This window comes from Crocodylus porosus, unplaced genomic scaffold, assembly GCF_001723895.1.
Source record: "Crocodylus porosus isolate Cpor-Errol unplaced genomic scaffold, CroPor_comp1, whole genome shotgun sequence".
NCBI lineage: Eukaryota > Metazoa > Chordata > Crocodylia > Crocodylidae > Crocodylus > Crocodylus porosus.
The window spans coordinates 7054581-7081571 of record NW_017728926.1 but is presented as its reverse complement, the minus strand read 5'-3'; the positions used below and the strand labels follow the sequence as shown (position 1 = coordinate 7081571).

Genomic DNA, 26991 nt, shown 5'->3' with positions numbered 1-26991 from the left:
CTTAATCTGATGAGGTCTCTGACGATCAGCATGAACTCTGTATACAAGGCCAAATCCATAGTGTAGTTATTTTTATAAAAGTTGGTGTCTCCAGATTGAAGTACAGTAGGGTGACAAAACTGCTTAAGAAAGATTTAGTGCCATGGACCATGTTTTTAAGAATATGTGACAGATGCAGCCCCATAGCTAACAAAAAAATTTAAGTATTTTCAAGAGGATTAGATGAGAGAGATTTGGGGGCTTATTTTTATTTTATTTTATTAGTGATCTTAATTGTTTTAATTTTCTATCATTAAGTAATTTAATCTACCAGTAACTGTGAAGGGCTTGGGATAGTCCTACAGGGACTGCTGAAATGAAATCTATTGTTGAAAATTCTTATCTTAATTCTCCCCTTCCCCTGCTTCTAGTAGGGATCATTAACACTGATACTAGGGGAAAATATCAAAAAAGAGGAAAAATCTCATCTGCCAAAATAGGAATTAGTATGCAGAAAACTGTGACAAAAATACTAAGATAAATAGGTGGTATCTGCCCATCTTCAAAACAACGTACAGGAAAAGTTTTCAGCCACATTGACGCAATGTGAACTGCTGACATGGGTAGTGTTATGCATATGCTTAAGGAATGCGACATAGACCATGACTTTTCTCAGTCAAGGAGAAGACATAAGCTGCCTGCCAAATCAGCCTTGCAAAATTGTCAGGAGAATTTGCTAGATCAAGCACAAAACCTAATTGCCCTACCATGATGATAGTGGAAAAATTTACTCACCCACCAGACGTTTTTCTTATTCAGGGTGAGATTAACAAGCTACCGATCCTCCAGGGTGATCTCAGCCAATGGGCCATCATCCCCATACAGACCCAGTGAAATGAATGTTTTTTGCACCTGTGCAGATCAGTTTGTCATATTGTAGCTTGTGTACAAAGATTAGAAGCTGCAATTGTGAAACGTGTACGTTCCCACTGAAGCTATTTGGGTCAGTGGTTTGAACAAGAAATTAATCTGTCCCTTCCTATTCTGGGTTGATAAATTAGAATGCAAAACAAGAATTAAGAGCAAGCAAACAGTTACCTGTTCTTACATTTATCATGCAACATCACAGCCAAAATCAGAAATGACCATTTTAAATGGTGTAAGGAACCTAAAGTGAACCGAGTGCTCCAAGAACAGCAGGTGTAGAAAGAAATACAACTTTCTTTTTTTCAACAATGGTTCCTTTAGATGATTCCACTCAGTTAAATAGTTTAGCCTACTTTAACTTATGATGGCCAAATTATAGAAGCATTCATCTTTTAAGAACACACGATGCTAATAATCCTTCGACACAGAAATGTATTGTATTCCATGTATTTGCATAGGCTGATTTTTGTTATTGTAACAGGTGTGTTCCTATGAGAAATACATTTAATTGTATGCCCATTTTACTAGTAAAATAATCAAGTGGCAGCTGTCTAACCAAGGGAAGAAGCAAAACACCACAGTTTGAACAGCAGATAGACAGGCATGTGTAAAGGAAGGAAAAACAGGAAACTTTAAAGTGGACAAAGTCTGAAAGATGTAAACCTGTCTTTTAAGCTATAGAGATGTATCAACCCCAATACAAATCATCCTGTTCCAGTCTCACTGTGCAGATTGCATAAAGGCATCTTTAGATTTCTCTCATCACCCTCCATCATAAGTTGCTTTCAACAGTTTTTTTAAAAACAGCTGAAGTCACACAGCCAACCATTAAAGTGAACATTTAGGAGTTCTCCTCCCTAGCACGCATTAGCTGCAGAATATGACAATTGAAATTTACAGAGAAAGGGAAAAAACACCAGAGAAAGAAAACTGAAAGCCATATTATTCCTACATAATCTCCCTGCCCCCACATGTGGGGATGGATGGATAGCTAAATAGTCTCCTCCTCAATCTCTTCGGAGCTGTTATCTGCTTCCCTATCATTATGTATTTAAAATATTATCCTTAAACTGTGAAATCAGGAACACAGAAGATGTTCATCAGCCACCCTCCCCAAAACATCCTTTCATTTGGAGACACATCCAACTGAAGTATCAGGATGTTGTCTGTTCATTTCTGCCTGTCACCGCTCTGCGATCCAGAGTCTTTCAAGTGGTGGGGTTTGGTTGGTATTCTTCGCCTCTGGGCAGATGCCAGCACCACCGTTCTGGACCAAGCGGCCTCCGAAAGCGGAGGGCATGGAGGAATACCACTAGTTTGCTTGGTAAATAGAGACAGGACCAAACGTCCCAACAGCATCCTGGACACCCGTGTCTAGTGAACCGACCCCTTGTAGCCATCTGCCCTAGCCAGTTTGCAGCCAGGGACATGTCCCTGTGGTCTTTGTGCTCCAGCTGGCCCTCAAGCTTTGGGCGGTCGGGGTGCGGATTCTTCCGAGATCAGTTCATGCGGGTTACAGAAAAGTTTCGGTTTCGGGGAGCCCCTTGGGACCGGCGGAGAAGGGGGGCCTGTGCCAGAGCCTTGCTCTGCCTTCCATGCTTTCTCTGCCGCCGTGTGCCCCACTTGCAGTGAAGAGCAGCTCCCCCCTTTCTCCAAACTGCTTCCCCGCCGAGCCGCGCGCTGCAGGGGCGGGCCCCGGCTTGCGCCGCTCGAGCGGGGGCGGCCGCGCGGCTCCGCCGCCCGCAGGACACAACTCCCCGCCCGGGCACCCCTCCGAAGAGCCACCCCCTGGCCGGGCCCCCGGTCCGGATCCGGCCTCCTCTGGCCCGGGGGCACGTCTGGGCTGCGACGAGCACCCGCAGCTCGCCGCCTCCCGCGCGCGGTACGAGCGCATCTCTCAGCCCGCGCGTTATTTTCGGCTTCGCGCGGAGGAGGCTCTGCCCGGAGCAGCCGCGGCTGCCCCGCTGCCCGCGCCCGGCTCCCGGCGCGCCGCTTCCCGCCGAGCCGCCGCCGAGGATGGCAGCGCCGCGGAGCCGGGCAGCCCGGGGCGCTGTCTAGTGCGCGGGGCTGCCATGGACCTGCTCGCCTGGGTCCTGCCGCCCCTGGTCCTGCTCTGCGCCCACCAGCACGCCGGCATCAGGTACGGGGGCGGCGCGGGAAGTTGGCGCGCCGGGGAGCTCGGCGATGGGACGGGGGAGCCGAGCCACGCACCCCCTGCCTGGGCACCGAGCTCTCCCCGGCACGGGTCCTCCCGCGCGGGCGTGATGGTTTCAGGGAGGGAGGGGGCAGAGGCGAAGCGAGACCCGCTTGCCCACGCCTGGCTGTCTGGGGGTAAGTGGCCTAGGTGGTTCACGCACAGCTCAGGCATTGCCCCTGTCCTGCGGCAGGTTTCCGCCGGCCGTGCCTGGATGCACAAGCAACCCCCTGGTTTCACCTGGGGTTGAAAATAGTCCCTGGCCTGGAATTTGTGTCCCAGCTCCCCCGGTCACCCAGGGCGGTCAGTGGCCGGAAGGTGCAGTATACACCCACAAGTATTCTTATTATTTTAGCAATGACGCTTCTCAGCCTGTGACTTCAAGGTCTGTTTCCAGGCTTAGCAACTGCCTGGATATGTGCAACGTATAATTTCTTACATACATTATTTTATTACTGGATTAATTGCTTAGTTACTTGGCCTTCTTCCTCCAGCTACACAATAGTGATGAATTGTTTGTTAGAGATGTATGTATTTCGAGGCAGGGGAGTGGAAATGCAAAGAAAATGCTGCTTTGCTTTTTGGATTTCATATTTGGTGTTCAAATAATGTTAGTGATTTATCTAAAATGGCCCAAAGCAAAAGGCTTCCACCAAAAGGTGGCTTTTTTAGTGTTGCGCAGTCTTCTGAAAGCTCAGGGGACAACCTTTTTCTTCTGGTAGGTCATTTGTAAACCCTACAGAGAAGGAAAGGATTCAATCCTGGAAACAAACCAGGGTGTAACTTTCCTCGTATGTGTAGTCCCATTGAGTTAATGGAACTAAACACGAGAGTAAAATGCCTTGTACGTGTAAATGTTCACAGTATTGGAACCAAAGTTTGTAAGTAATGAAAATCTTCCTTCCTCAGTTTTTTGGTGGCCACCATAAAACTAGTGAAGGTTGGCACAGGTGGAGAGAGTGGGACTCAATATAATGGGCTTGAAAGCTGTTTCCAGTTGGCTTTAGGGCTGGATAAGGAAAAGAATTTCACGGTTGTATATATCAGGCAAATAAAGTGTGTGGATACTAAAGCTGATCTTCTGTTATTGAACCTATATTTAAAACAGAGTGGAAAGTGGTTTTCATTGTGTTTGCTTAGAACCTGATCCAAAGCCCATTGAAATCAAAGGAAGTCTCAGTTTCAATGGGCTTTGGAACAGGCTCTGAGTTTTAAAGACAATTCCTAGCGCTACCACATTTGCCAGCAGAATGCTTGGAAATAGAAAACTCCCTCTCTGCAGTGTCATTCCTTTTTCTCATTGAACAGCTCAACAACAACACTATCTTTGGCTTAAAAACCATCAAAGAAAACATTTTAGAAGTGTGTATTTTGCATTAGCCCACCAAAGCCTTACTATTGAGCAACCTGGGGAATTGCACGACTGAGGCTCCTGGGCAAATGCACTTAAGTTTTATGTAGGCTAACCAGTGGTACTGACTTATAACCTCAGTATCTTGTTCTGATCAGTTGGACTGGCATATGTCTCTTGAATGTGAAAAAGCTCAACCTTTGAGGGGCTGAACCTTTGTGCCTTTCTTGTTCTTTTGCACGCTCATTCTCAAAATACACAGATGCAATCTGGTTTATACAGGAGAAGGGTTTTAATACGGGCATCTTTTACGAGTAGTTTTGTTCACTGAGTTGACAACGTAAAATTCTGTCAATAGTTATATTTCCATTTAGTGATCGAATTTTGGTTTTAAAATATAATATACCTAGAGCATAATAGGCATGTCTACACATGTGCTTTAATGCACAGTAGCCTATTTTACTGTGCATTAGCATAATCAAACTTTCTTATGTGACACTTTAACGTACAGTAAAATAGGCTACTGCATTAAGTGTCACTTAAAAGCTGTGCATTCATTACTGCACATTAAGGCAGCCTAATGCTCATTTGTTTAGTACCTCACATTAGAGATACTAAATTTAATGTGCATTAGAAAAGTGCCTTAAAGCACATGTAGACGTGCCCAGTGACAGCAGGAGTGTCCAAGGGGTTATTCAAAAGGAGGTGGTGTTTAGACGATCCTAGGGTGACTGCACCCGAAAGCTTGCCGAGACATTTTCCCCCCAACTACTCAGTTGGTCTAATAAAAGATATCACGTCTACTCGAAGAACCTTGCCTGCCTACATTCCTCAGGACAAATTGAGGCTTCTTGAGGATCAACTTCTCTGTAACATGCTAAAATTACTGTTATTTTTTACATTTTTTGTCACGCTGGGAAGAACAGAACACATGTAGTATGCCAACCATTGTAGTTTGTGAACCCTGTTGGACTTCTCTTAAAAAAGATTAATTGAAGAAGTTTCTCTGGAACATGTGCTATTTCACATGAGTCAATGGGCCAGACTCAGCCTGAAGGTCACTGGAGATGCACCACTTAGACCTGGGTTAACTTTAGCTTACCAAATTTATTATGAAATTTTGGATGGGTAATTCTGAGGGAAAGAGACTGTTGGAAAATCGGCATTTATTGACCTGCAAACTCTTTAGGGCCCGAACTGCTGCTTGGGCAAAACTTGGTACATAGTAGTCACTACCTTAATATACATCAATAATAATGACTGAGATTTTCTAAAGAAAACCTAGTCAAATCTATTCTCTCATGCTGGGAGAGATTCAGGTGCAGTGCTTAATCCTACTACTATTTATAGGAATTATCCTTAAGAGTTCATAAGCCCCTGACTCCATAACACTGGGGAAATACCTTGTAATTCTCTAATTGGCAATAGAAGCATCATTTTTTCATACCTGTTTTTGAATTCTGCAGTTTCAAACATGATCCTTGTCTACTTGTATATAATTAGCTATTCTTTGCAATGTATATCTTTTAATCTTTTACTCCTAGTCAAGAAAAAAGCTTTAAAATGTGAAATATATGCAGAGTAGACTACTTTATGTTGTTTAAAACTCACAGAGAAACAGAAATAAGGGCTTTTACATTCATAAGATTGCCATGAAACAAGCCTAATGCCTTCCAATTACATTTTAAATTATAGAACATATTTACAGTGAGTTTCACTTAGACTGGAGGATGGCAGATGTAAAAAACATATTGCTCTAGACAATATTGGAGCCTGATACAGGCCAGATCATTCACTGACCCCACTTAATCTTTAAAGAGCTTTTAGCAAGAAAAAAATGGCACTGGTGGCATTGACAATGCTCTGAATGGGATATTGGTCTTCTGAAAAAATGGCAGCAAAAGGAAAGAAATTCATCCCAAAACACCACATCACTTACAGCCACTCATTCAATAGACTGGCATGTGAATTCTCCAAAAGGACTTATGCCGATGTCAATGTCTAGATTAAGAGATTCTTTCATAAAGTCTACCCTTCTGCCTGGATTAACTGAATTATTTAATAGGTCTTTTCACTTAAAATGGTCAAGGAATGTGCCTGGAGAGGGTAAAGAATGTACACTATCTCACTATCTGGAAAGGTCTACTCAGAATTAGTGCTATTCCAGTTGATAGAGATGCCTTCTCTAAGCATGCTCCATTAGTGAGAGTGCTTTGGTTCTTTAGCTCTCCAAAGGAAGGCATCATCTGGATAGGAAAGAGCAAGGGGCAAATATTCCTCACATTCCAACAAGTGGTTGTGCTTTTAGCTCTAGAAGAGATGCATTTCCTGGAAATCTCATTTGAAAGAGTTTCTTTCCCTGACTGATGTCAAGAACAGACTTGTTAGGCACAAAAGAGCTTTTCTTATATTATATAAGCAACTGCAAAATTAACTTCCTCTGTATTTATAGATGACTAAATCCTTTTGTCTGACTATGGAGAAAAAATAGGTATTTATTCATTATTTAAACAAATTATTAAGAAATATTAAACAAAATATTAAGCTTCCAATTGCACTGAAGTTCAAGCAATGGAAATATGGCATACTTCGGATAATGCAGCCATTGCCCTGAAAAGGTGAGAGTAAAAGGCTGCAGGTGAGAGTTAAAAAAACCTTGTCTTGATCTACAGCTTGCAGAGAGCTTTACAGAAAGGGTAATACTGGTATTCATGAGCTTACTGCTCTTTAATCAACTTGACCCCTTCTTTAGCTTCATGCAGGATAAAGATAAGCTATTTTTTCATTGCATGCTGTAGCAAGGTCCTGCAGTTTTATAAATGTATAAAGTCCCTTTCACTACAGACCAACACTATACAGCAGCTTAGGTCAAGAAGTGAAGCTGCTGAATCAACTAAAGGTTGAGAGAGCTCCCTTTCTTCCCATCCTTACTGCTTGGATGTAAATCCTCCCCAACTTGTATTTCTATGTCAGTCCTCATGTTTCTATGTAAAATGCACTGATAATATCTCCACAGGTCATTAAGGGTAAAACAAATTCTTCACACAGTCCTAAAAACTGGTGTCAGGTAGAGGGAAGTCCATAGCACTGGGGCAGGCATACTATGGGGCTATAGCACTGCCTTCTAAAGATAATCTTCCAGTTTATGTGCTGCATTAGTGTTTGCTACTCTCCATGCTGATTTGGGGCCTGTGGATTGGTATAAATTTGGTGCTGGTGTATCCCCCCAAAAGGGTCTTCAAAGGGAGTAGTAAGAGATACTTTGGCCTTGTTGCTCCCTCTGTCATCCCCTCTCTCTTCACTCAAATGGCAGACTACTATGCCATGCAAAAAGGCTCTGCAATGTATGTCACTCCAGCTGGAAGTTTCCTATATGGTCAAGGGGTGCATCTACATGAAACACTTTTGTCTATGTGTGCTGACCCTTACTGTGCAGTAATTTCCTCTACTCAGCAGTTAATATGCTATCTGCAAATGCAAGTACTAAATTAACAGCTGAGTAATTACTGTGCAGAACGGCATGTGTAGGTGGTCAACCAGAAGCAAATTTACTCCTCGTTAGCTGGGCAGCAGGGGACAGGAGATTGCTCTCTGCCCCCAGGACTTGCCTGCTGCTGGGGTGGGCTCTGCCATCAGAGCCTGGGTGGAGACGATGTCCCCCTGCCCTGGTAGCAGCGAACAATATCCCAGCCCCTGCTCTGCCATTGGGCGGGAAGCTTTGTGCATGGGGAGAGTTCCCTGCTCAGCCTGGAGCTGGCTGGGACATGCCCCTGAGTGGGACAGTTCCTGGCCAGACCCAGCCTGCACGTGAAAGCCTGCACATGCAGCCTGAAGGTGGCTAGTAACTGTCCTGTTTCAGGCAGTCCCCAGCCAGCTCTGGGCTGCACATGCAGACTTCCCTGTGCAGCCCGGGGCTGGCCAGAAACTGTTCCGGTCAGGGGCAGGTTCAAGCCCTGCAGATTTTTCCCAGCCCTGTGCCCCAATCAGGCAATCGAGGCATGGGGCTTGGAAAGAGCTGCAGAGGAGGGGCAGGTCCTATTCCCCTGCCCTGATCCTTTGGTGAGGTAGCTAGCAGCTAGCCCTTGGCTGGGTGGGGAACCCCACAGCTGGGGACATACTGCTAGCTGCCCCACTAGTGGATAAGGGCAGGGAGCTTGGATCCGCCTCTTCCCTGCAACTCTTTCCAAGCCCCCTGCCCCTGACTGGAGAGCTGGGGCCAGGAGCTTCTTGCTGCTGAGTTAGTGGGGCATTGTCCCCACCTGGGCTCCAGTGGTGGGCAGCTCCCAGCCCCACACCAAAAGACAGCCATTTCCTGTCCCATGCTCCCTGCCAGCCCCTGGGCTAGAACCAAAGGAGAGCCTAGAGATCCCCCTGGCTGGTGCAGGAGGCTGGTGCAGGGCCAATGGGGGCAGAAGTAGATTGCTGTCAAAAGCAGCTGATCTGCTCCCACATCCCTGCACATGTAGATGCCTGCCTTAGGTGGGTTTACTCTTGAGTAATTTACTCACTCTTCAGCATTTGCACATGTAGATGTGCCCACTGACTTCAGTATTATCCTGATTAGCTATGGTGATTTGCATCAGCTGATGATGTGACCTGAAAGCTTTTTTAAAAACTGAGACTTTCTTTAAAAATCTGTTCTATATTGCACTGGGGAATTTTCGATAAAACTCCCTATAGATTAAACTTCGTGGGTGCATCTACACGTGTGTTAATGCACCTTTGCTACTGCACATTAAGTTTAGTACCTCTAGTATGAGGTACTACATTAGTGCACAGTAGCTGGTGCCACTGCACAGTAGCAAAGGCACACAATCTTTTTGTGACAATGTACATACAGTAACAGTAGACTAATTATGCTGTGCATTAGCACGGCTTTTGTTGTGACACACTAATGTGCAATAGACTTAGTCTACTGCACATTAAGTGTCTTGTGTAGACATGCCCCATATGTCATAAGTGCAGAAGAGACTGTCACTCAAGAACTGGACTCTATATCCACACCCACAGATGTTCAGCAAGCTGCTGCTTCACTTGGTGCAAGTCTATTGCCATATGAGACAGACAGATGCTTATTCCTACTAAAACACAAGGCATTAGATGACCCTTGATTTTTAACCCAACATTGTCCTATTAACTTATCTTAGTTCTTCTGTGCTCCTTAATGCTAATACATAGAACATTGACACAAGATAATGATATCCCACTGCTATATACTGTAATTGCTGAGGCTTTTACAGAAAAAAATGTCAGGGGAAAATTAGGTGATTTTTATTTTGCACAGAAGATGATGCTCCTGACAGTTCTCTTACAATGATATTATTTCTGCTATATTGCAAGTGACTGATTATGAGTCAGTCGTTCAGGCATGATTCTTGATGCAGGCATATGAAAGAGGAACTACAAAGTTTTCCTTAAATTTTTCAGGCTTTGCTCTGAAATAATAGATAAAATGCTTTGAACTTGTAGAATATGTTGCATGTAATGATGATCAAACACTGTGCAAACAAGCACCAAAGGCAAGATCCTTCTGTCTTTATATAATAGGACCCAAAGACAAGCCCAAAGGATAAGTAAGGGATTCATGAACAGTAATAATTACTTCACCCACTGCTACAGTGTAACTACCTCTGGTACTGAATATGTCATCTGATTAAAAACACTAAACAAAACTGTAAAACAGTTTGGAACAAAAGAGAGGAGGAATACTGTACACAGCTAAAACCGTGTGGGGGTTTTTTGGGTGGAATATAATTATTAAAATTGGTATTAAGCCAAGATATCCAGGATAACAACTGTACACCTGCAAATGGGATACAGGGTTTTTAATTACCAAGATCACAATTCTCTATTTTAGGTCAAGACTTACAAAATTACAAACAAATACATTTAAAAACAAAAATATTAAAAACATCACTGTATTCACTAATCTGCAAACGTTTTGGTTGTGTTTCCCCTCAATCAACTGGTTGCCTCAGTGATTGTATCTACATGACACACTTTACTGCACAGCAGGCTAATTTGCTGCACAGTAATGTGCCACCGTCTACATATGTGTGGCAATTAGGGAACAGTAGACTAATTTACAGCTTGACCAGATAGTCCTGTCAGATACAAGTATCTGGCAACGCAGTAAATTTCTGTTCATAAATGTATGTGTAGACGGTGACATCAGGATTAGTTTATTTTGGCTCAAATTAAGCTAGAATATATTGAGCCAGAGTATATTCAGTCTCATTAATTGTACATGCAGACACACCCAGTGGGCATGTCTACATATTCATTATTACAAGTACTAATTTAATGTGCTGTTATTGGTGCTACTGCACATTAGCGCAGATAAATGCTTTATGTGTGACACTTAATGCCCATTGTACTAAATCTATTGTATATTAGCACAGATGAATGCTTTTGTGTAATGTTTAATGCCCATTGGACTAATCTAGTGCATATTAGTGCATTAGCACAGTTTTTGCCAGGTGAACTAATGCACAGTAGAATTAGTTCAAAGGGCATTAAGTGTTGCATGTAGACACATGGGCACATTTACATGAGATGCTTAATGCCATTGGACTAATTCTACTGCGCATTAGTGCACCTGGCAAAAACTGTGCTAATGCACAGTGATTAGTCCAATGGGCATTAAGCATCACACAAAAAGCGTTCAACCACGGTAGGGTAGCATCAATTACGGCACATTAAGTTAGTACCTGTTATTACCCACCTGTTATTACAGGTACTAAACTTAATGCACTGTAATTATGGCACTTTAATGAACATGTAGACGCACCCACTGATACCCCAAATAGGACAGGGAATGCAAAAAGAAAGAAATCGCTAAGCTGCAATGTTTGCCATCCACTGCTGAAAGAAAAATCCAGAACCTTGAACTTGGGTCTTAGCATGTATGATGAAAGGGCAAGAAATCAAGGAAATAAACATCTGTTAGACAGATGGGGTAAGTGAGCAGGTTGTACACGTGAAAAGAAAAACCTACAGTTGTATAAACTGACATAGCCTCCATCAAAAGCAATTAGACTATTCATATTTACACCAGCTAAGGATTTAGCTCATGAAGTCTTCTGAGGTGCTTCCATGAAAAATGAGACTAGAGGTTTAAAAATGAGACAGAAGCATTAGAAATATATGAGATACATATTATAGATAAATAGATAAGGGAGTCTGTGGCAAGGGAACATTATAAAGGCATTTAAACAAGCATCCGTAACCTTAAAATTTTTTACAAGCTAATGAAATTTCACTGTTGGGCAATAACTGTCCTAGCACTTTTTCTAAAGAGACTTTAAATCTTGACAGCTCTATTAACTTAGAATGGCAATGTCTCTGTTACTCAGAGCTTACATTCACATGCTGCTATCCCAGAGCTTTCTTACATAATTACCTCCACATATGAGGCAAAAGGTATCATCACCAGGGTAATCAAATATTTCCCTTCCTGCCCAGTATGAAAGGAAGAACTGTTTTGATGCCAAATACTGTATTAAGTGTAAATTATGAGCTGAATACACCCAAGAGCTGTACATTTTTTGGGAAAAAATGTTTGCTTATGTGGGTCAATGTCATATGAATGTTCTCCGTATGTCCCAAGGCAGGCAGTGCTTATGGTATATTAGTGTGCAGCCTTTCATCAATATTTAAGAAGGTTCTTCTGTTATTAATGATGTATCTTTTAAACTCCATGCTTATTGCAAAGCTGAGTGGAAATTGCTGTACCAGTGATCAGACAGCTCTTATATGATCTTTGCATTCACATATACGAGTGTCTTAGAGTCCTGAGAGTTTCTGTCTTATATTACTGTATAGGGTCAAATAACAAACCCTTCTCAGCTCAATAACCATTTTAACCATCCGAAGGTTTTTAAACTAGTTCTCTCATATGAAAAGGGGAAGCTGGAGAGGTTATGCTGTCAACTCAGTGCAAGTGAAGTTTTATAGGCAACTCTTGTTAACTTTAACTTGAGCTGGGAACTCCCAGTGTCTGACACTGTAAACTGAGCTCTAATGATCAAATGCAGGTGTGAAGACACCTGAGACATGTCAAGCATGTTTCCAGAATAGGTTTGCTGCCTTTCTCAGCTTGGTATCTCTTTTGACCAAAGGTTTGCAAAGCATAGCCACTCCATTCAAAAAGTTTTGGATCTCCCAAATTTTGCCTTGTTTTTTTTCCCTGTAGTTGGAATGGCCAACAGTACTTTTCAGATGAGCAGGGATGTCAGCCCCAGTCTCCTGGCTAAATTCCAATGCAGTAATTATGTTCTTCTTCCTTAAACTCCTCCTGCTGTTACAATTAGATATATTCTTCGCTTTCTGACCTAAGCTGTTGTGTAGTGCTGCTATCAGCTATTGGATAGCTGCTATATTCCTCTACTGGGGTAGCTACATTTACAGTATGTGAAGAGCTTTGTAGTCCTCTGGGACCCCTCCACTTCACCTTCATCTGATTTAGGGAGTGAGCCCTACCATATGCTCAGCATTATCACTCTTTGACACGGAGTGACTGTCTTATTCTCTCTTTTCATTTCTGTGGCTGGTGCAAATAGGGAAAGGACTTCTGTGACATTCCACGTCCCTTGTAGATGCTTTCTCAGGACAATTGATCCTTTATTCTTCCTCTCCTATGTCAGACTGAACCACTTTTCAGAAATCCTGTCTTCTTTCACATTTAATTGGACCTGGAGGTTTATGGGGAGGAGCCCAGAATTAAATCACTAGCCGTGGCCTTAGAGTACTAGTATAGGTTATCTTTAAAACATTTTAATATGTGGAATTGTATGCCATCAGAAATGCTTAACGCCATCTCAGACCTGCACGACTGTGACTTGCCACTATAGGGCAGGCAACTGGGGGCATGGGCAGGAGCTAGGACTCTATTCTCTGGTATGGGAGAGGAGGGGAGGTGGCATGCAGCTTGGAGGCTGAAAAGAAGGAGGCGAAGGGAGAAGGGACACGCAAGGAAACTGCTTTTTTCTCTGTTGATTTAGCACTGGTTAAAGGTGCCCTAGAGCAGTGGTCTTCAAACTTTTTTGATCGTGCACCCCTATCAGTTAAAAAGTTTTGAGCACGCACCCCCAATATATGTATATTTATATAAATATACATCTAAATAGAAGTTCTAATATTTTCTTCCTGCACCCCAATTGATCGTCTTGCGCACCCCACTTTGGAGACCACTGCCCTAGAGAATGAAGTTCTGAATTTATCCATGCAGTATACAGAATTTATCCATGCAGTATGCATAGGCAGAAATAGGACCAACCTCCACCCATGTGCCTCAGCTGTGGCCTGGAGGGAATGAAAGAGGTCTCCATATCTTCATTCTATCCTTTGTATATTGTTCATGAGGTGACAGAGAGCAAACAGGCAAGAAACAGTGTTGTCTAGCTCATGCTCTGATCTGTGAGTCAGAAGAACTGAACTTTGGCCCTGGTTCTGCTGCTAGCTTGCCACGTGGTGTTGGGAAGTCACTCCGCCTGTTTCCCGATGTGAGAGACGATTTTGAGTTTCTTTTGCAAAGTGCTTTGAAATATATGGATGACAAGTTCCACATAAGTGCTAAGCAAAGCTTTGGTAGGTGCTTGCTGTCTGTCTGGGTCAGGGATGGGCAAAATACGGCCCACGGGCCGCATGTGGCCCACCAGCCCATTCTGTCTGGCCCACGGGACCTCTAAAAATTTTAGAAAATTAATTTTTATCTGCCCCTCGCTGCCTGTCAAAGATGACAGCCAGCCAGTGGCAGCAGGACCCAGCAGGACGCTGTGGCTGAGCAGCAAGTCCAGCCCGGCTCCACTCCACTCCGCCCCCAGTCCCCACACCCCTCCCCTGTCCCACCCTCAGCCCCAAACCAGAAGCCTGGAGTGACTCCCCCCACCCCCTCCAGTTGAGGGGAAAGTAAGGTAAGGTTGGACGGAGGGAGCAGGGAACAGCCCAGCGGTTGGGAGCCCTGTGGTGCTTCCCGGGCCAGGCTGGAAGCAGGGAGCGGGGGGCGGGACGCTGCTGTGGGGGGGACGCGGGGAGGGGCACAGGCCGCAGGAAGCAGCAGGGGCCATGGAGAGTAGCAGGAGCACGTGCCACTGGGCTGCTTCTCCTCACTGGTGCTGACCCAGCCAGGCCCGTCTTGTCCTGAGCGGCACGTGGTGAAGCCACGGCTGAGCTGGCTTTGCTGCGTGCCGTTCAGGATGGGACAGGACAGGCCCAGCTGGGTCAGCACCAGCAAAAAGAGGAAGCTCAGCTGGCTGAGCTGAGTGTTGGTCAGGACCAGCCTGGCCCAGCGGGAGCGGCACACAGCTCAACCATGCCTTCCCTTACCTCTGCTGGCCTGTCCCGGCTGGTCCTAAGCAGCACTCAGCTCAACCACCACTACTCCTCACCAGTGCCCTCCCGGCTGTGCCCAGCCCATCCTGAGCAGCACATGGGGGAGCAGTGGCTGGGCCAGCTTTTCTGTGTGCCACTCGAGACATGACAGGCCTGGCTGAGTCGGCACCTGCAAAGAGAAGCAGCGGCTGAGCCATGTGCCGCTTTTCCTCACTGGTGCCTGTCATCCGGAGCGGCATGCAGGGAAGCAGCAGCTGGGCTGGCTTTGCTGCATGCAGCTGGAGACAGGATGGGACGAGCCCAGCTGGGTCAGTGAGGAGAAATAGTGGCTGAGCCAGCTGAGACACGTGCCACTTTCCTGCACCACTTGGCTGCTGTGCTGAGCAGCATGCAAGGAAGCAGCACACAGCTCAGCTGGCTCAGCCACCACTTCTCCTTGCCAGTGCCGGCCCTGCCAAGCCCGTCCCATCCCAAGCAGCACGCAGCAAAGCAGACCCAGGCGCTGGTTCCCTGCATGCTGCTCAGAATGCAATGGGCCCAGCTGAGTCGGCACCGGTGAGAAGCGGTGGCTGAGCCGTGCGCCACTTGGGACCGGATGGGCCAGGCTGGTGGAGGTAAATGCACAGCTTTGCACAGCTGTTCCCAGAGCCCTGGGGGCTCCTGCTGTGCCCTGGGGGACTCTGCTTCACTTGCACTGTGTCCAGCATGCATAGAGGCCAAGCGGGAAGCGCCCCCAAACCCAGCATCCTGCCAGGCAGCATCCTCCTGCGGGCAGAGCAGCTGCGCCCTATCCCAAGGAGTTGTGTGGGCCAGGCTGGGCTCCACCTTGGGTGCCACTGGGGACCCAGCTGCAGCCCGAATCTGTGGAGCTCTGGGACAGCCCCCACTCTCCTCTTGGTCCCCCCAATCTCCTCCAGCTGACACCTTCTCAAGGGCTTGGATGGGCCAGCCTACCCACTGTGCCTCCCGCTGTACCTGCTTCTACCCGTGTCTCTCTCTTTCCCTCTCCTTCTGCCTCTCCCTCCTTCCTCCCTATCTGTTCCCTCTTTTTCTTCCCTCTCTCTTCCTTCTCTTTTCTCTCCCTCTTCCTTCTCTCTTCTTTCTTCTCTCTCTCTTCCCTTTCTCTTCTCTCCCTCTTCCTTCTCTCTTCTCCCTCTATGAAATTTTATTTATTGTCACCAGGTTTAGAATTTTTAGAAAACTTGGTATTTATCATAAAAAAGAAATGTTTATTATTATTAACTATATTAATATACAGTGCATCCTGCCATATACCCCCCACCCCAGTTTTTTTTGGTTGTTGCTTGCCAGCACTCCAGCACCTTACACGGTAGACATTGTGGTTTTTTCAGCACTCCGGCCGAAAAACATTGCCTACCCCTGACATAGGCCATCTGACAGAATGTAACTTCCAGTTCCAAGGCCATACTATCTCATCCCAAAAGTACTTCTGGGGGCAAAGGGAGGGACCTCCAGTGGCAAAGGGCAGGGTTTAGGGGGTGGGACTTCTGGCCACAAGATGGTGACCAGGGGGCGGGGCAATTGTCAAGTGAGGGGGCTACCCATGCGGCTCTCAACAGCTCATCAAAATTCATGAAGTGGCCCTCCAGCTGAAATAATTGCCCACCCCTGGTCTGGGCAATACCCAACCACACTTTCCTTAGAGCTGTTTGTCTCTTCCCCTCCAGTTCCAGTGAACTGGATGCATTTAAATTGCCTTGACAAGGTGCTACTTGAGGCAGTCCTCAACAGACTCAAGGCACACCTTGATAGAATCAAGGCATCCCATGGTAAATACCAACTCTTAGTCTTCACTTATTTTTTTGACTACAGAAAAATAACAAAGCAATTCTGTTGCAGAGGACTCAGAAAGATCCCAACAGGCCAGAGTGCTTTCAACACTATGAATTCTTATTTGAAAGAGGTTTATCTTATGACTTGTATTTTGTAAAATTAACAACACCCTTGAAATGATCTCAAGGCACCCAAAGGTGCCATGACACCCTGTTTGAGAATCAGTGGATTACATAAATTAACCCAGCAGCCCTGTGCTGAAAGCAGAGCCACAGGAGTCGATTCCTGGCAGCTCTGTTCTCAGCATGGAGCCACTGCATTAAATTTAGTGAGACCTGAGTGCCCGGGAAGAATTCTTCCCCTCCCAGGCTCCTTGGTCTTGCCGTATGGTGGCTGCATGCTGAGAGCAGAGCTGCCAGGGTTAAATGTGGAGCCGCTATGCAGCAAGATCCAGGAGCTTGGGGAAGCATTCTTCCATGAGTTCCCAGGTCTCAAAGACCCTAACTGGTCCTCCAGTTTTCTTTCCCCAGCAGCTCCACTCTCAGTGCAGAGCTGCTACATAGTAATAAGACCAGGAACCCCAGGGAGGAGTTTTTTGGGCTCTCAGGTCTCCTTGCAATTATGGCAGTGGCTGTACACTGAGGTGGAGCAGCTGGCAGTTAATCACATGGTGAGACCACTGAACCAGGGGAAGCATGCCTGCTCCCACTGCAAGGTCTCCTGCATTGAAGCCCCGGTAGCCCCACACTAAGCAGAGAGCCATGGAACCGGGGAGCCATGCTTTCCCTGCTCTGTGGTTTTGCTATACTTAAGCCACTTAGAGTAGCTGCTCTCATTATGAAAGTGGGGTGAAGAGTAGAGGTGTGAAGGGTGGGAATGGATAGAGGGGCTGGGAGCTCTGCATCCTGGGATGCTGGAGGGCTGCAAATTAAGCATTTTACCTCCGTGGATCAGACTATAGATACGTTGGTGGAACAACCTGGGTAAGACAGACCAAAGATAACCCTCACTTCAGCTGGCTTATCTTGAAAACATTTAGCAGGTGCTTAAAACTGGATAGTACCCTTTAACATGCTTCTGTTGAAGTGCCTTTATGACAGTTTAAAGATTACCTGTAGATGAAATGTAGTTTTTGTCATCTCGCTGGCAGGCAAAAAACCCTTTTCAAAAGAATGCAAAATAAAGGAAGTGCCTTTGATGATGCTGAGCATTATGATTTACTTTTTAGGTTCACTCACCCCACAAGATTTCTCTGCTGTCTCTTGGTATCTGTGAGTACTTGTACACGTGACACTGAGACAATGTACACGTGACGAAAGTTTCCCTTTGTGTGGCTTAGTCGTATCACACTTGACACGTATGTCAGTTTTCAGGGTTTTAAATTTGTTCTCATTGTTACAAACTAAACCACATCCTAATGTAGTTTAGTTTGCAGTGTTGTGACTTGCAATGATGCAGCCATAAATCTGTCACACATACATACTAATTCACTGAATTATGTGTACTGAGACCCTTTGTTCACCAGGTGTCGCTACAATTTTCAAGTATTTATGTGTAATGAACATTTTAGACACCAGGTGTAGTTGCAGAGCCTGACAAAAATCAATCTTCTGCTGACCTCTTTTTCTTACTTTATTAAATAAATAAGTCAAAGAAACCTTTTTTTGTTTATCATCTCCTATTTCACATGGTATGGTGGGTATCCTAAGGTGAAGACTGGGGTGATCCCAGTCTCTTTTGAATATCAGTCCGTGTCTGCTGTGTATGTGTTCCCTTCTCCATTATCAGGGATAATGTGGTGCGTGGTGTACCTTGACCCCCTCAGCATTATTATAGAAATACCGCACAGTGAAGCATGCTATTGAAGGCTTCTGCTCTGAGCATTTAACACCTAATAGGAGGTTAGTGCATTTCCTAAGTTGCTGTCAGTCTTTGCAACAACAGGGGAGATTATCTTTGGCCCTGTTGGGTATGTTCTGCTCCAGCAAAAGGAGGGGTCATTACAAGAAACAAGTCCGACTGGGAGCGGCACCTCTGTGGCCCTCCACTCTGCACCTCTAAAGCATTCCTTTTCAGCTGGCTACGGCATGATTGTCCCCTATAACACCATTAATTCACTCGCCGCTTTTACATAAACCCGACAAGCAGATTTCTGTGAACCTGGTAATGAGCAGCCTGGTACTGTTCCATGGCATCCAGAATGAGCGTGCCCATAAGACACACAGAGTTGCTACAGGTACAGCCAGAGGCCCCCTCCCTGGCTTGACTCAACCTGGCCCCAAAATGTCCCAGGTGAACTCCTGTGGCTGGCACCAAAAGCTGCAACACTGGCAGAGCATGTGACTGGGAGATGCTACAGGGTTGAGCGGGGGAAGGGGGCAAACTGCCCTTGGCTACCTTTTCAGCTGGCTGCAGCTTCACTGACCCCCATAATGCCATTAATTTGCTCACCGCTTTTATGTGAAACCAAAAAGCAGGGTTCTACGCACCCGATCACAAGCCCAAAATGTGGCCGCTTTATGAATAGCGGGTGAGTTCTGTTACCATTAATTCCCTCACTGGCTATTTCTCAAGTGCTCAGCATCTCACATCATGTCCTGCTGGGATCAGTGTCAAAAGTTGCAACACTTGTGGGGCATGTCTTCTGTCCAAACTTTGCACAGACAATACAGGGGCAGAGGGGGGTGAACTTCCTTTGGCCAGGTCACCTCAAGACCTATAAATTGATCGCACAGCTCCCTGGGGTACCCCTTATTGATCTGTCTGACATTCAGAGCAGAATGGAGTGGACTGGGGCACATAGGTCTAGGTCCAATTGGATCTTTGCTAAAACAAAGAGCCTAGTGTGGGTGCTGGGGGACCCTGAGGTTGTGTACCAGTTCGTCTGCAGCCTGCAGGCCAACTGGCACATCTACCTTGACGTTTCAAGGAGAATGGCAGAGCAAGAGCACAGCAGGACCACAGTAAATGCCAGGCCAAAGCAAAAATCCTGCAGGCTGCCTTCCACAGGGATGTCACCAGAGCACAGTGGCAGGGCACTCCGCTGCATGACGTAATCCACTACAAGTACCTCCAGCCACGTTGGCATGAACAACGAGGGACAGAGGCCTCTGGGGCATCCTTGCCTGCAGACACTTCGCCAACCATGGGTGCGACTTCTGGGAACTCCAGGGGCTCCAGTGAAGAAGATAACAGAAATGTCGCAGTCATAGCACCTGCCAGTTCCGAGGAGGAGGATAGACCAAGGAGCTCGACATCCACACCTGGTATGTGAAGCTCTGGGGAACCGTACAGTCACCTGCACTGACAGCTGCAATTAGGCTGGGCTCTGAAATGAAGTGAGGGGAGAGGGACTTGCTTTCAGCCGCTTATTTGAAGCAAGATCTCACTTGTTTACAGCCACTCAGGGCCTGCAACCCCCTGTGGCCAAGCAACCCTTCCCCATCATTTTGGCCAACCACTTCTTTTCTGCTTGCAAGATTCACTGAGTGTGCTTTTTTAGAGCATCAAGTATCCTTAATTTACTCTATTTCCCACATTTCTTGATTTTCAGTTTTGATTCCAATACCGCCACCAAGGACACGCAGGCTACCAAAGGAGGATGCAGCCAAATGCATGAACAAACAGGCTGGTGATTGCCTTCAGGGAATGCAAGCAGTGTCCGGACAAGCTGGTCACACAGGTCCATGATGCTATGGGAAGATTCATGGCTGTCCACCACAAAAGGACCTGCGCTGCATCCAGGAGGCATTCCAAGACATGGCCGGACGGGCACATACTGACATGCATACTGCTAATAATTCTATGCCCAATCCTGCACCTGTCCATGAACCTGTCCCTGCGGGGGGCAGCAACAGTGGGCACGGCTCCGCGCTCTGAGATCCGATAGTTCTTTGTCAAGGTCTGAATGAAAGTCTACCTGAGGGCCAGTGTAACAAGTGGGACTCCCAAGACCAGTCTAATTGTTGACCTGCCCACTTGCCTTACCTGCCATGCCTTTGATGGATCATTATGATGTTCCCAGGTGGGAGGCTGCCTATATAATTGCCCTGATGCCAAGGACCTATACACAGCTCCGAACCTTTCCTGTGTCCAATGCCTCACAGCTGGCATCCATGGCCTATCACCTGGCCTAAACTTACTTGGCCTGTCACCAGGCCTATGACCTCATGCCCCCACACAGAGACTCTCATTCCAGTGTCCTCATGTTGGGACTCTCACTCCTTTGCCCTCACACTGGGGCTCACAATCCCTGTGCCCTCACACTGGGCTCTCAATTGCAGCACCCCCACTGGGGTCTCAATTCACACCCACTTGGAGCTCCCAACCCCGCCCTTTCTCTCAGGCTCCCTGCCTGGCTCTGGACCCTCTTGGTCCCCTCCTGCCCAACACTGGGCTCTCATCTCATGTCCAACGCTGGACCTTAATACCTCTGCCCTTGGAGCCTCACACTCAGCTCTTTCATAAGCCTCAGGCCCTGCTGTGGACCTGGGTCCATCTCAGGCCCCTTCACATGATCTGGACCCCGCCTCAGGCTCCACACAGTAAACCTGGGCCCTTCACTTTTTTCTCAGGGTGTGCTCCTCTAGCCTTTCCCTGCCATGGGGTAACCCACAAGGCAGCGGGGCCTGAGGCTTTCTGGTGCCCCATATTCACCCTTCACTGGGGAGGCCCAGGTATGGCATTTCCTGACGACAGCCCTGCCACTGGCAGCCCCACCACACCATCCAGTCCCAGCAGGGTGTAGTTTTAGGTCATACCCCATGGCCAGAAACCTCCTGCCATCCCCACAGTTCCTGTCCTCTACCTTCAAGATGTTATATAAGCAGCAGCTCCAGCTGCGTAATGTTCTTCCCTGGGCTACTTGCAGCAAACTGCTGGCTCCACACTGCTCAGGGCCTGTTCTTATCACAAACAGCTGTACCCCTTTCCCAATCAGGCAGCCTCCTACTGGCCGTGTGACTCTTAACTGGGAGTGAAGTCACCTGTAGGCTGCAATGCCGGCTGCCCACAGTCTTCTGAGTGACAGGCACAAGCTGTGCCTTGTCACAGCCAGGTTCTTTTGGTTACAATTGATCATTGATTTTTTTTTTTCATGATTCATGTGCTGTTATAGTAAGTGGGCCATTATAGTAATTGTTATAGTAATGACACTGTTATTTTCATTGTGATTTTTAACTATTCATGCACCGTTAAGGTAATTCATAGTAATTCATACTGATTATGAATCACTATCTTAAAAGAGTTGTTCTGTGGTTTGTTTCCTTTTTAAATTTTTGTTGGTGGTAAATAACGGTTTCTACTTGCTTTGCTGGATTTTTCACTTCATGCTCTCTCTTTTTAAGAAGGGACTTTGGATGGGGGGGTGGTTTTTTAGCTTGTGGAAGGTTGGGGAGTTGTTTGCTGACCCCTGCTTAGCTTGATGCGGTCAGAGGACCCATGCCATTAGTGCTCCCCACCTTAGCAAAACTCTGGGCCATCCCACCCACCAACCAGTCTTGGATTGCCTGATGTGTCTTTCATAGTTTCATAGTTGAAACTTTCTCTGATCACAATAATAAAATCCTGGGACTTGAAAGCACCTGCCCCCTCAAGCTCTCCCCCTTGGGTGGGCTGCACAGGGAATGATGGAAAGCTGCATGAACTCAGAGGAAATGTTATGTGCGCAGTGCAGGAGCACCAATTATAGCAGCCACAACTGACCATTCATGGAGCAGGAGGGTCCAGTCTCTGGTGCGCCCACTGGCACAGCCAGTATACCCAGGCAACTTCAGCAGTGGGTGGCAGGAACCCTGAAGCAGCATGCCCACAGGGCCCTGCAGCTTCTCCTCCACATCCAGATGTAGCCCTGCAGAGGCAAGACACAGAAGCTTTTTGTACAAGATCGCAACATTGCCGAGATAAGCTGCTCTGCAGCAGGGGCCCTACACTGCCTAGCCTCAAATCAGAGGTTGGCAGTGCACAGGTACCCAGGGAACATGGTAAGCAGTTCAGGCAGGTAGGGCCGTGCCCAGGCAGCCATTGGCCAAGCCACCCATCCTCGCTCAGTCTCTTGGGGCAGGCAGCCTGTTGTGTGCTGGCCACAGGCAGCCTGCTTCCCCTGCCCTCTTCTCAGTTGCTGCATCAACACACGCTGCCGCCCAGCCTACAACGCCCAGGTTTGGGGCTCCCAAACAAGTGAGGCAAAAGGCTGCCTGTGCCCCTGCCCATGCTGCAGGGAGCCTCTCCAGGGAGATGCTATGGAGCCAGCCCCCTGCTATGCCACCATTGCACCCCGAGTGTGCCCCTGCAGCATGTTCTCCGGGCAGTGCGTGATGATCTGTCTGTGCAGGTGGAGGGGTGCCTGAACCACTGCCCTGCGCCTGCTGATCCTGCAGGTGTGCTGGGCACGCCTGTGTTCCTGGTTTGGAACCCTGAGCTATGACGGTACAGGGGACAAGCCTGGGCTGCCATGCATTCTCCACCACCAGCTGCAGGGCTACTTGTTCCAGTGTTACATGTCCCTGCCCCCTGCTGCTGAGGAGGACATTGCCACCAGTATCGATGCCTTCCTTGATGTGTGAGAGGCCAGTGCCACCCAGCTCTGGAGACATGGGCTGCTCAATAAAATGTTGAACTGGTCACACAGGTGAACTCTCTGCGTGCAGTGGGGAGGCAACGCCTCTGCAACCCTTCCCATATCAGTAGACAGACATGGATGAAAATTCATTTTAATTTCACCTAAACATTTATTTTATTGTGAAATAAACCAAAGAATGGACAAAATGAAGGAACACAATACCCACTCTTCTGATTTGCTACAGAAGCATCAGCAAAGCACTAACAGCTAAAAATGCATCATCCTTCATTGGCTCTTACTTAACTCCCCCCATGACCCTTCTGTTTCTCCCTTCCCTTGGTCCCTAAGGCATATTGGCACTCTCCTTGTCCTTCTAGAGGAGGGCCACCCCTTGCTTGCAAGCACAGTGCCTGTCACTGAGGTTGTCACTATGCGGGGCTGATTACAGATAGGGGTCTCTTTGGAGCTCCCAGCGGGGAGGGGAGGCCTGCTCATGAATGTGGGCTGGGGTCATTCATTTAAGGAGCTCCTGTCTAAATTTTCGCTCCTGCCACTGGCTCCATTCAACATTGACCAGTTGAGGATGCCTCAAGTCAGGCTTCTGAGTAACCAGCCCACACTCTCTCACATGGGTCCGCCTTCTCAGGCCCTACTACAGGGTTACCCCCCTGGTAACCTGCCTGTGGGAGCTGGAGTTATTAAGGCACACCAACTCACCTTTCACCAGGGTGGTAACTAGCCTGGCATTTCCTGGAGGCTCCCACACCACTAGGAGCCCCACCAGGCCACCAATCCCTGGCAAGGTTGAGTTTTAAGTCATGCCCAGAACCAGGAGCCTCCTCCATTCACATAGCCCCAGCCCATAACCTCCATGCTGTTCCTGAGCCTCAGCTCCGCCAGCTGATGTCTCTCTCATGGATGCCAGCAGCCTTCTGCTGCTTCACTCTATATATATCCTTGGTCTCCAAAATGACTACCATACTGAAGCACCTGGCTGCTGCCTGCTCCAGCCCTTAAAGTGGCAGGCACCAACAGTACCCTGCCACAGGAATGAAAAGAATAAAATAAGAATACATTGTTTTAAATATTGGTAAAATGTGTAAACATATGTGTAAAAACTAATGAAATGACAATTACATTATCTAAATTAATGAAACAGCACAACTTTTGGTGATCTGTACATATTAGCGTACTGCAAGCTACGGGCACCCCTGCTGTAATTTAGTACAAAGAGTTAAGTAGGCTGGATTGCTATGTGGTGCCCCCTGCAATAATTTACTGTGAATAGAGCAGTGAACATTTTATGAAATTCTGAGTGATCATGTGTCCGCAATGACAGAACAAATTAAAACCCACGATTTCAATTTAGGTGGCATAGATTGAAACCCTGAGAACTATACCCCGTCACATGTACAAGCATCCTAAGGTGGTTTTAGGTTTCTAATACACCGGCCACAGTACCTGAAGTTATTAGCTACTTATTTAACGCAGGTTCAGCGGATGCAGCAGGAAGCCCCACAGAACCTTGAGAGAGAACGGAGTATACAGTGATGGGCAGTAGAAGGAGAGGTAGATTTGTAGGGGTGGCTGGAGCCAGTTTCCACATATTTGTGCAGATTCCATACGTTGTTTGACTGTTTTAAACAAGAAGTTTTTAATCTAGGCTTAGCTGACCCAGAGAAAAATGTTCTTTTTAACATTGAGTTAGCTACCTCAAATTAGTGCATATGGCTTTAAGCATCAGTTTGCTCCTAGAACAGTCACAGTTTCACACTTTTACAACTTTTTAACTGGTTGTTGTGAGAACAAAAAGGTGTAAATCTACTTACCCAGCATGGAGCTGTACATGGAGTTCTGCAATATATAAAATCAGCCAAGATCTCTGAGTAGATTTCACATAATTCCAGCACGCCTTCAGTTTAAACATAAATTACATTATTTATTTGATAAATAAAAATTTCTTCTAGCCAGTTATGTTGCTCTGGCAGGCAATCAGTGGAGTATACAATGGAGCAAGCTTATGGTGAATTCATGTTTGCGACACATCGTCTTCCCTTTCACTGAATTTGCACATCATAATGCAGAGAACAATTCAGGACTTAGAATCTATTCCTTCATAAATTAATATTTCACTATATCCAGGTATCTTCATAAGCAGGTTTCTAAGGCTGTGCAAAGCTTTGGGTGGTGATTCGATTCAGAGGAGATTTGGCCCTATTCAGTGGCCGAATCTCCGAATCCAAATTGAATCAGGACCAATTTAAAGGCCCAAATCATTTCAAAGCTCTCCAAATCTTCGGCAAAGGTTCGGAGAGCTTTGATGATTTGGGCACTCCCCAGTGGCTGCAGCAGGGAGCTGCAGCCACTCCAAGCTGGTAAGTACTAGGGGCAGGGAAAGGCCGCCAAGACCCCTGGTCCCCGCCCACTCCCCCAGCCCCTGCATGGCTGCCCGGCCTGCCAGGGCTCTAGCTCTTTAAGAAAAATAAAAGCTGAGAGAAGTCCCAGGACTCATCGCTTCTGGTGCAGCCTCAGGCCTTTGGGGGCTCATGCAGAGCCCCCCCTCATGTGGTGCGGGGCAGCAGGGAGCAGCAGGTATCGCCTCCTGCTGGCAGGAGCAGTGAGTCCTGGGGTTTCTTCAGGTTTCTTTTTTCTTAAAGGGCCGGAGCTGGCCTATGTGGGGCACTTGTGAGGGGGCTGAAGGAGGCGGGGGGGAGTTTGGGGGCTCATGCAGAGCCCCCCATGCAGTGTGGAGCACTGGGGGGTAGCGGGGATCACCCCCCACCGGGCACCACCTGCTGAGCTGGGGGGGTGGTTCCCCAAGTGCCGGGAGCTGGGGTGGGCGGGGCAATCATTGCTGGGCTGGGACAGGGGCAGGGGTTGGCCCTGGCCTGGCTGATTCAGAGATTTGGCTCCTGCCAAATCTCCAAATCAGATTTGGCCAGATTGAATCAGGACAGTGATTCGAATCACCGAATCAAATCACTGTCCCCTGAATCAGCCGAATCCGAAGTGAATACTAGCCACTCCGCACAGGCCTAAAGGTTTCCCAGGACACATTTATAACTAAATCGCTTCCCATTTATTTTTTAACAATTAGCAGAAAGGAAGGAAGTTGAATTAATAGTGCTGACCTTACTTAGTTCAATTGGCTAATTTTTTAATTAAATTTTTCCTTAAGAGGAAAATAAATCATGTAGTTTAAACCTTGATTTTATTCATTTGGGAAGGGAGAGATAAATAAATTAAAAGAAGTTTGCTGCTGTCCTCATTTTCCGGACATAATCTGTACTATCCTGTAGTAGTGTATACTGTTTTCTAATTTAAGCATAACTTGTCATCTTCATAGAGTGAAATGGTCCTCTTATCCACAAAGCGTTGTCCTAATCAGTTACCAATCAACCTGAGCTGATTACACTTCAGCTGGACTTCAGTGGAATGCATGTACAATTAAAGCTTAGGCCTCCAATTACCTTCTTTCACATTTTAATCTCTCTATACTTGGTGAAGTTTTAAAAGGCACTTGTTTTCTTTATCTAGAGCAATGAATGACATAGGGGATTACATAGGTTCCAACACTGAAATATCCTGGTTACCCAATCTGGATGATTTGATGAAAGGATATGCACGGAATTTCAGGCCTGGGATTGGAGGTAAGAGTTTGATTTATGTCTCTTCTGAGTTCTAAAAAATTCTTCACTCAAGCTAACAGTAAAAATGTATGTGAACCTCTGTGCTTTGCCAGATTAAAAAAAAAATCAAGAATTTGTAATTGCCTTGCTCTCGGACAGTAGAAATAACAATAAGTACTTGCTTGTGTTAGCCTTTGCAAAGAGCCTGAGGCACTTTGCAGTTCAG

At 46.6% G+C, this 26991-nt stretch overlaps 1 protein-coding gene across 1 annotated transcript in view; it reads left to right on the top strand.

The window, feature by feature from the left end:
* The first annotated feature begins 1376 nt into the window (after positions 1-1376).
* Positions 1377-26991, top strand: part of GABRD (gamma-aminobutyric acid type A receptor delta subunit) — a 41042-nt gene continuing 15427 nt past the window's right edge. Inside the window, exons 1-2 of the mRNA XM_019541290.1 lie at positions 1377-3046; positions 26674-26786. Of these exons, the coding sequence (XP_019396835.1) occupies positions 2502-3046; positions 26674-26786 (658 nt within the window). The 5' untranslated portion in view covers positions 1377-2501. The remainder of the gene's footprint in view (positions 3047-26673; positions 26787-26991) is intronic.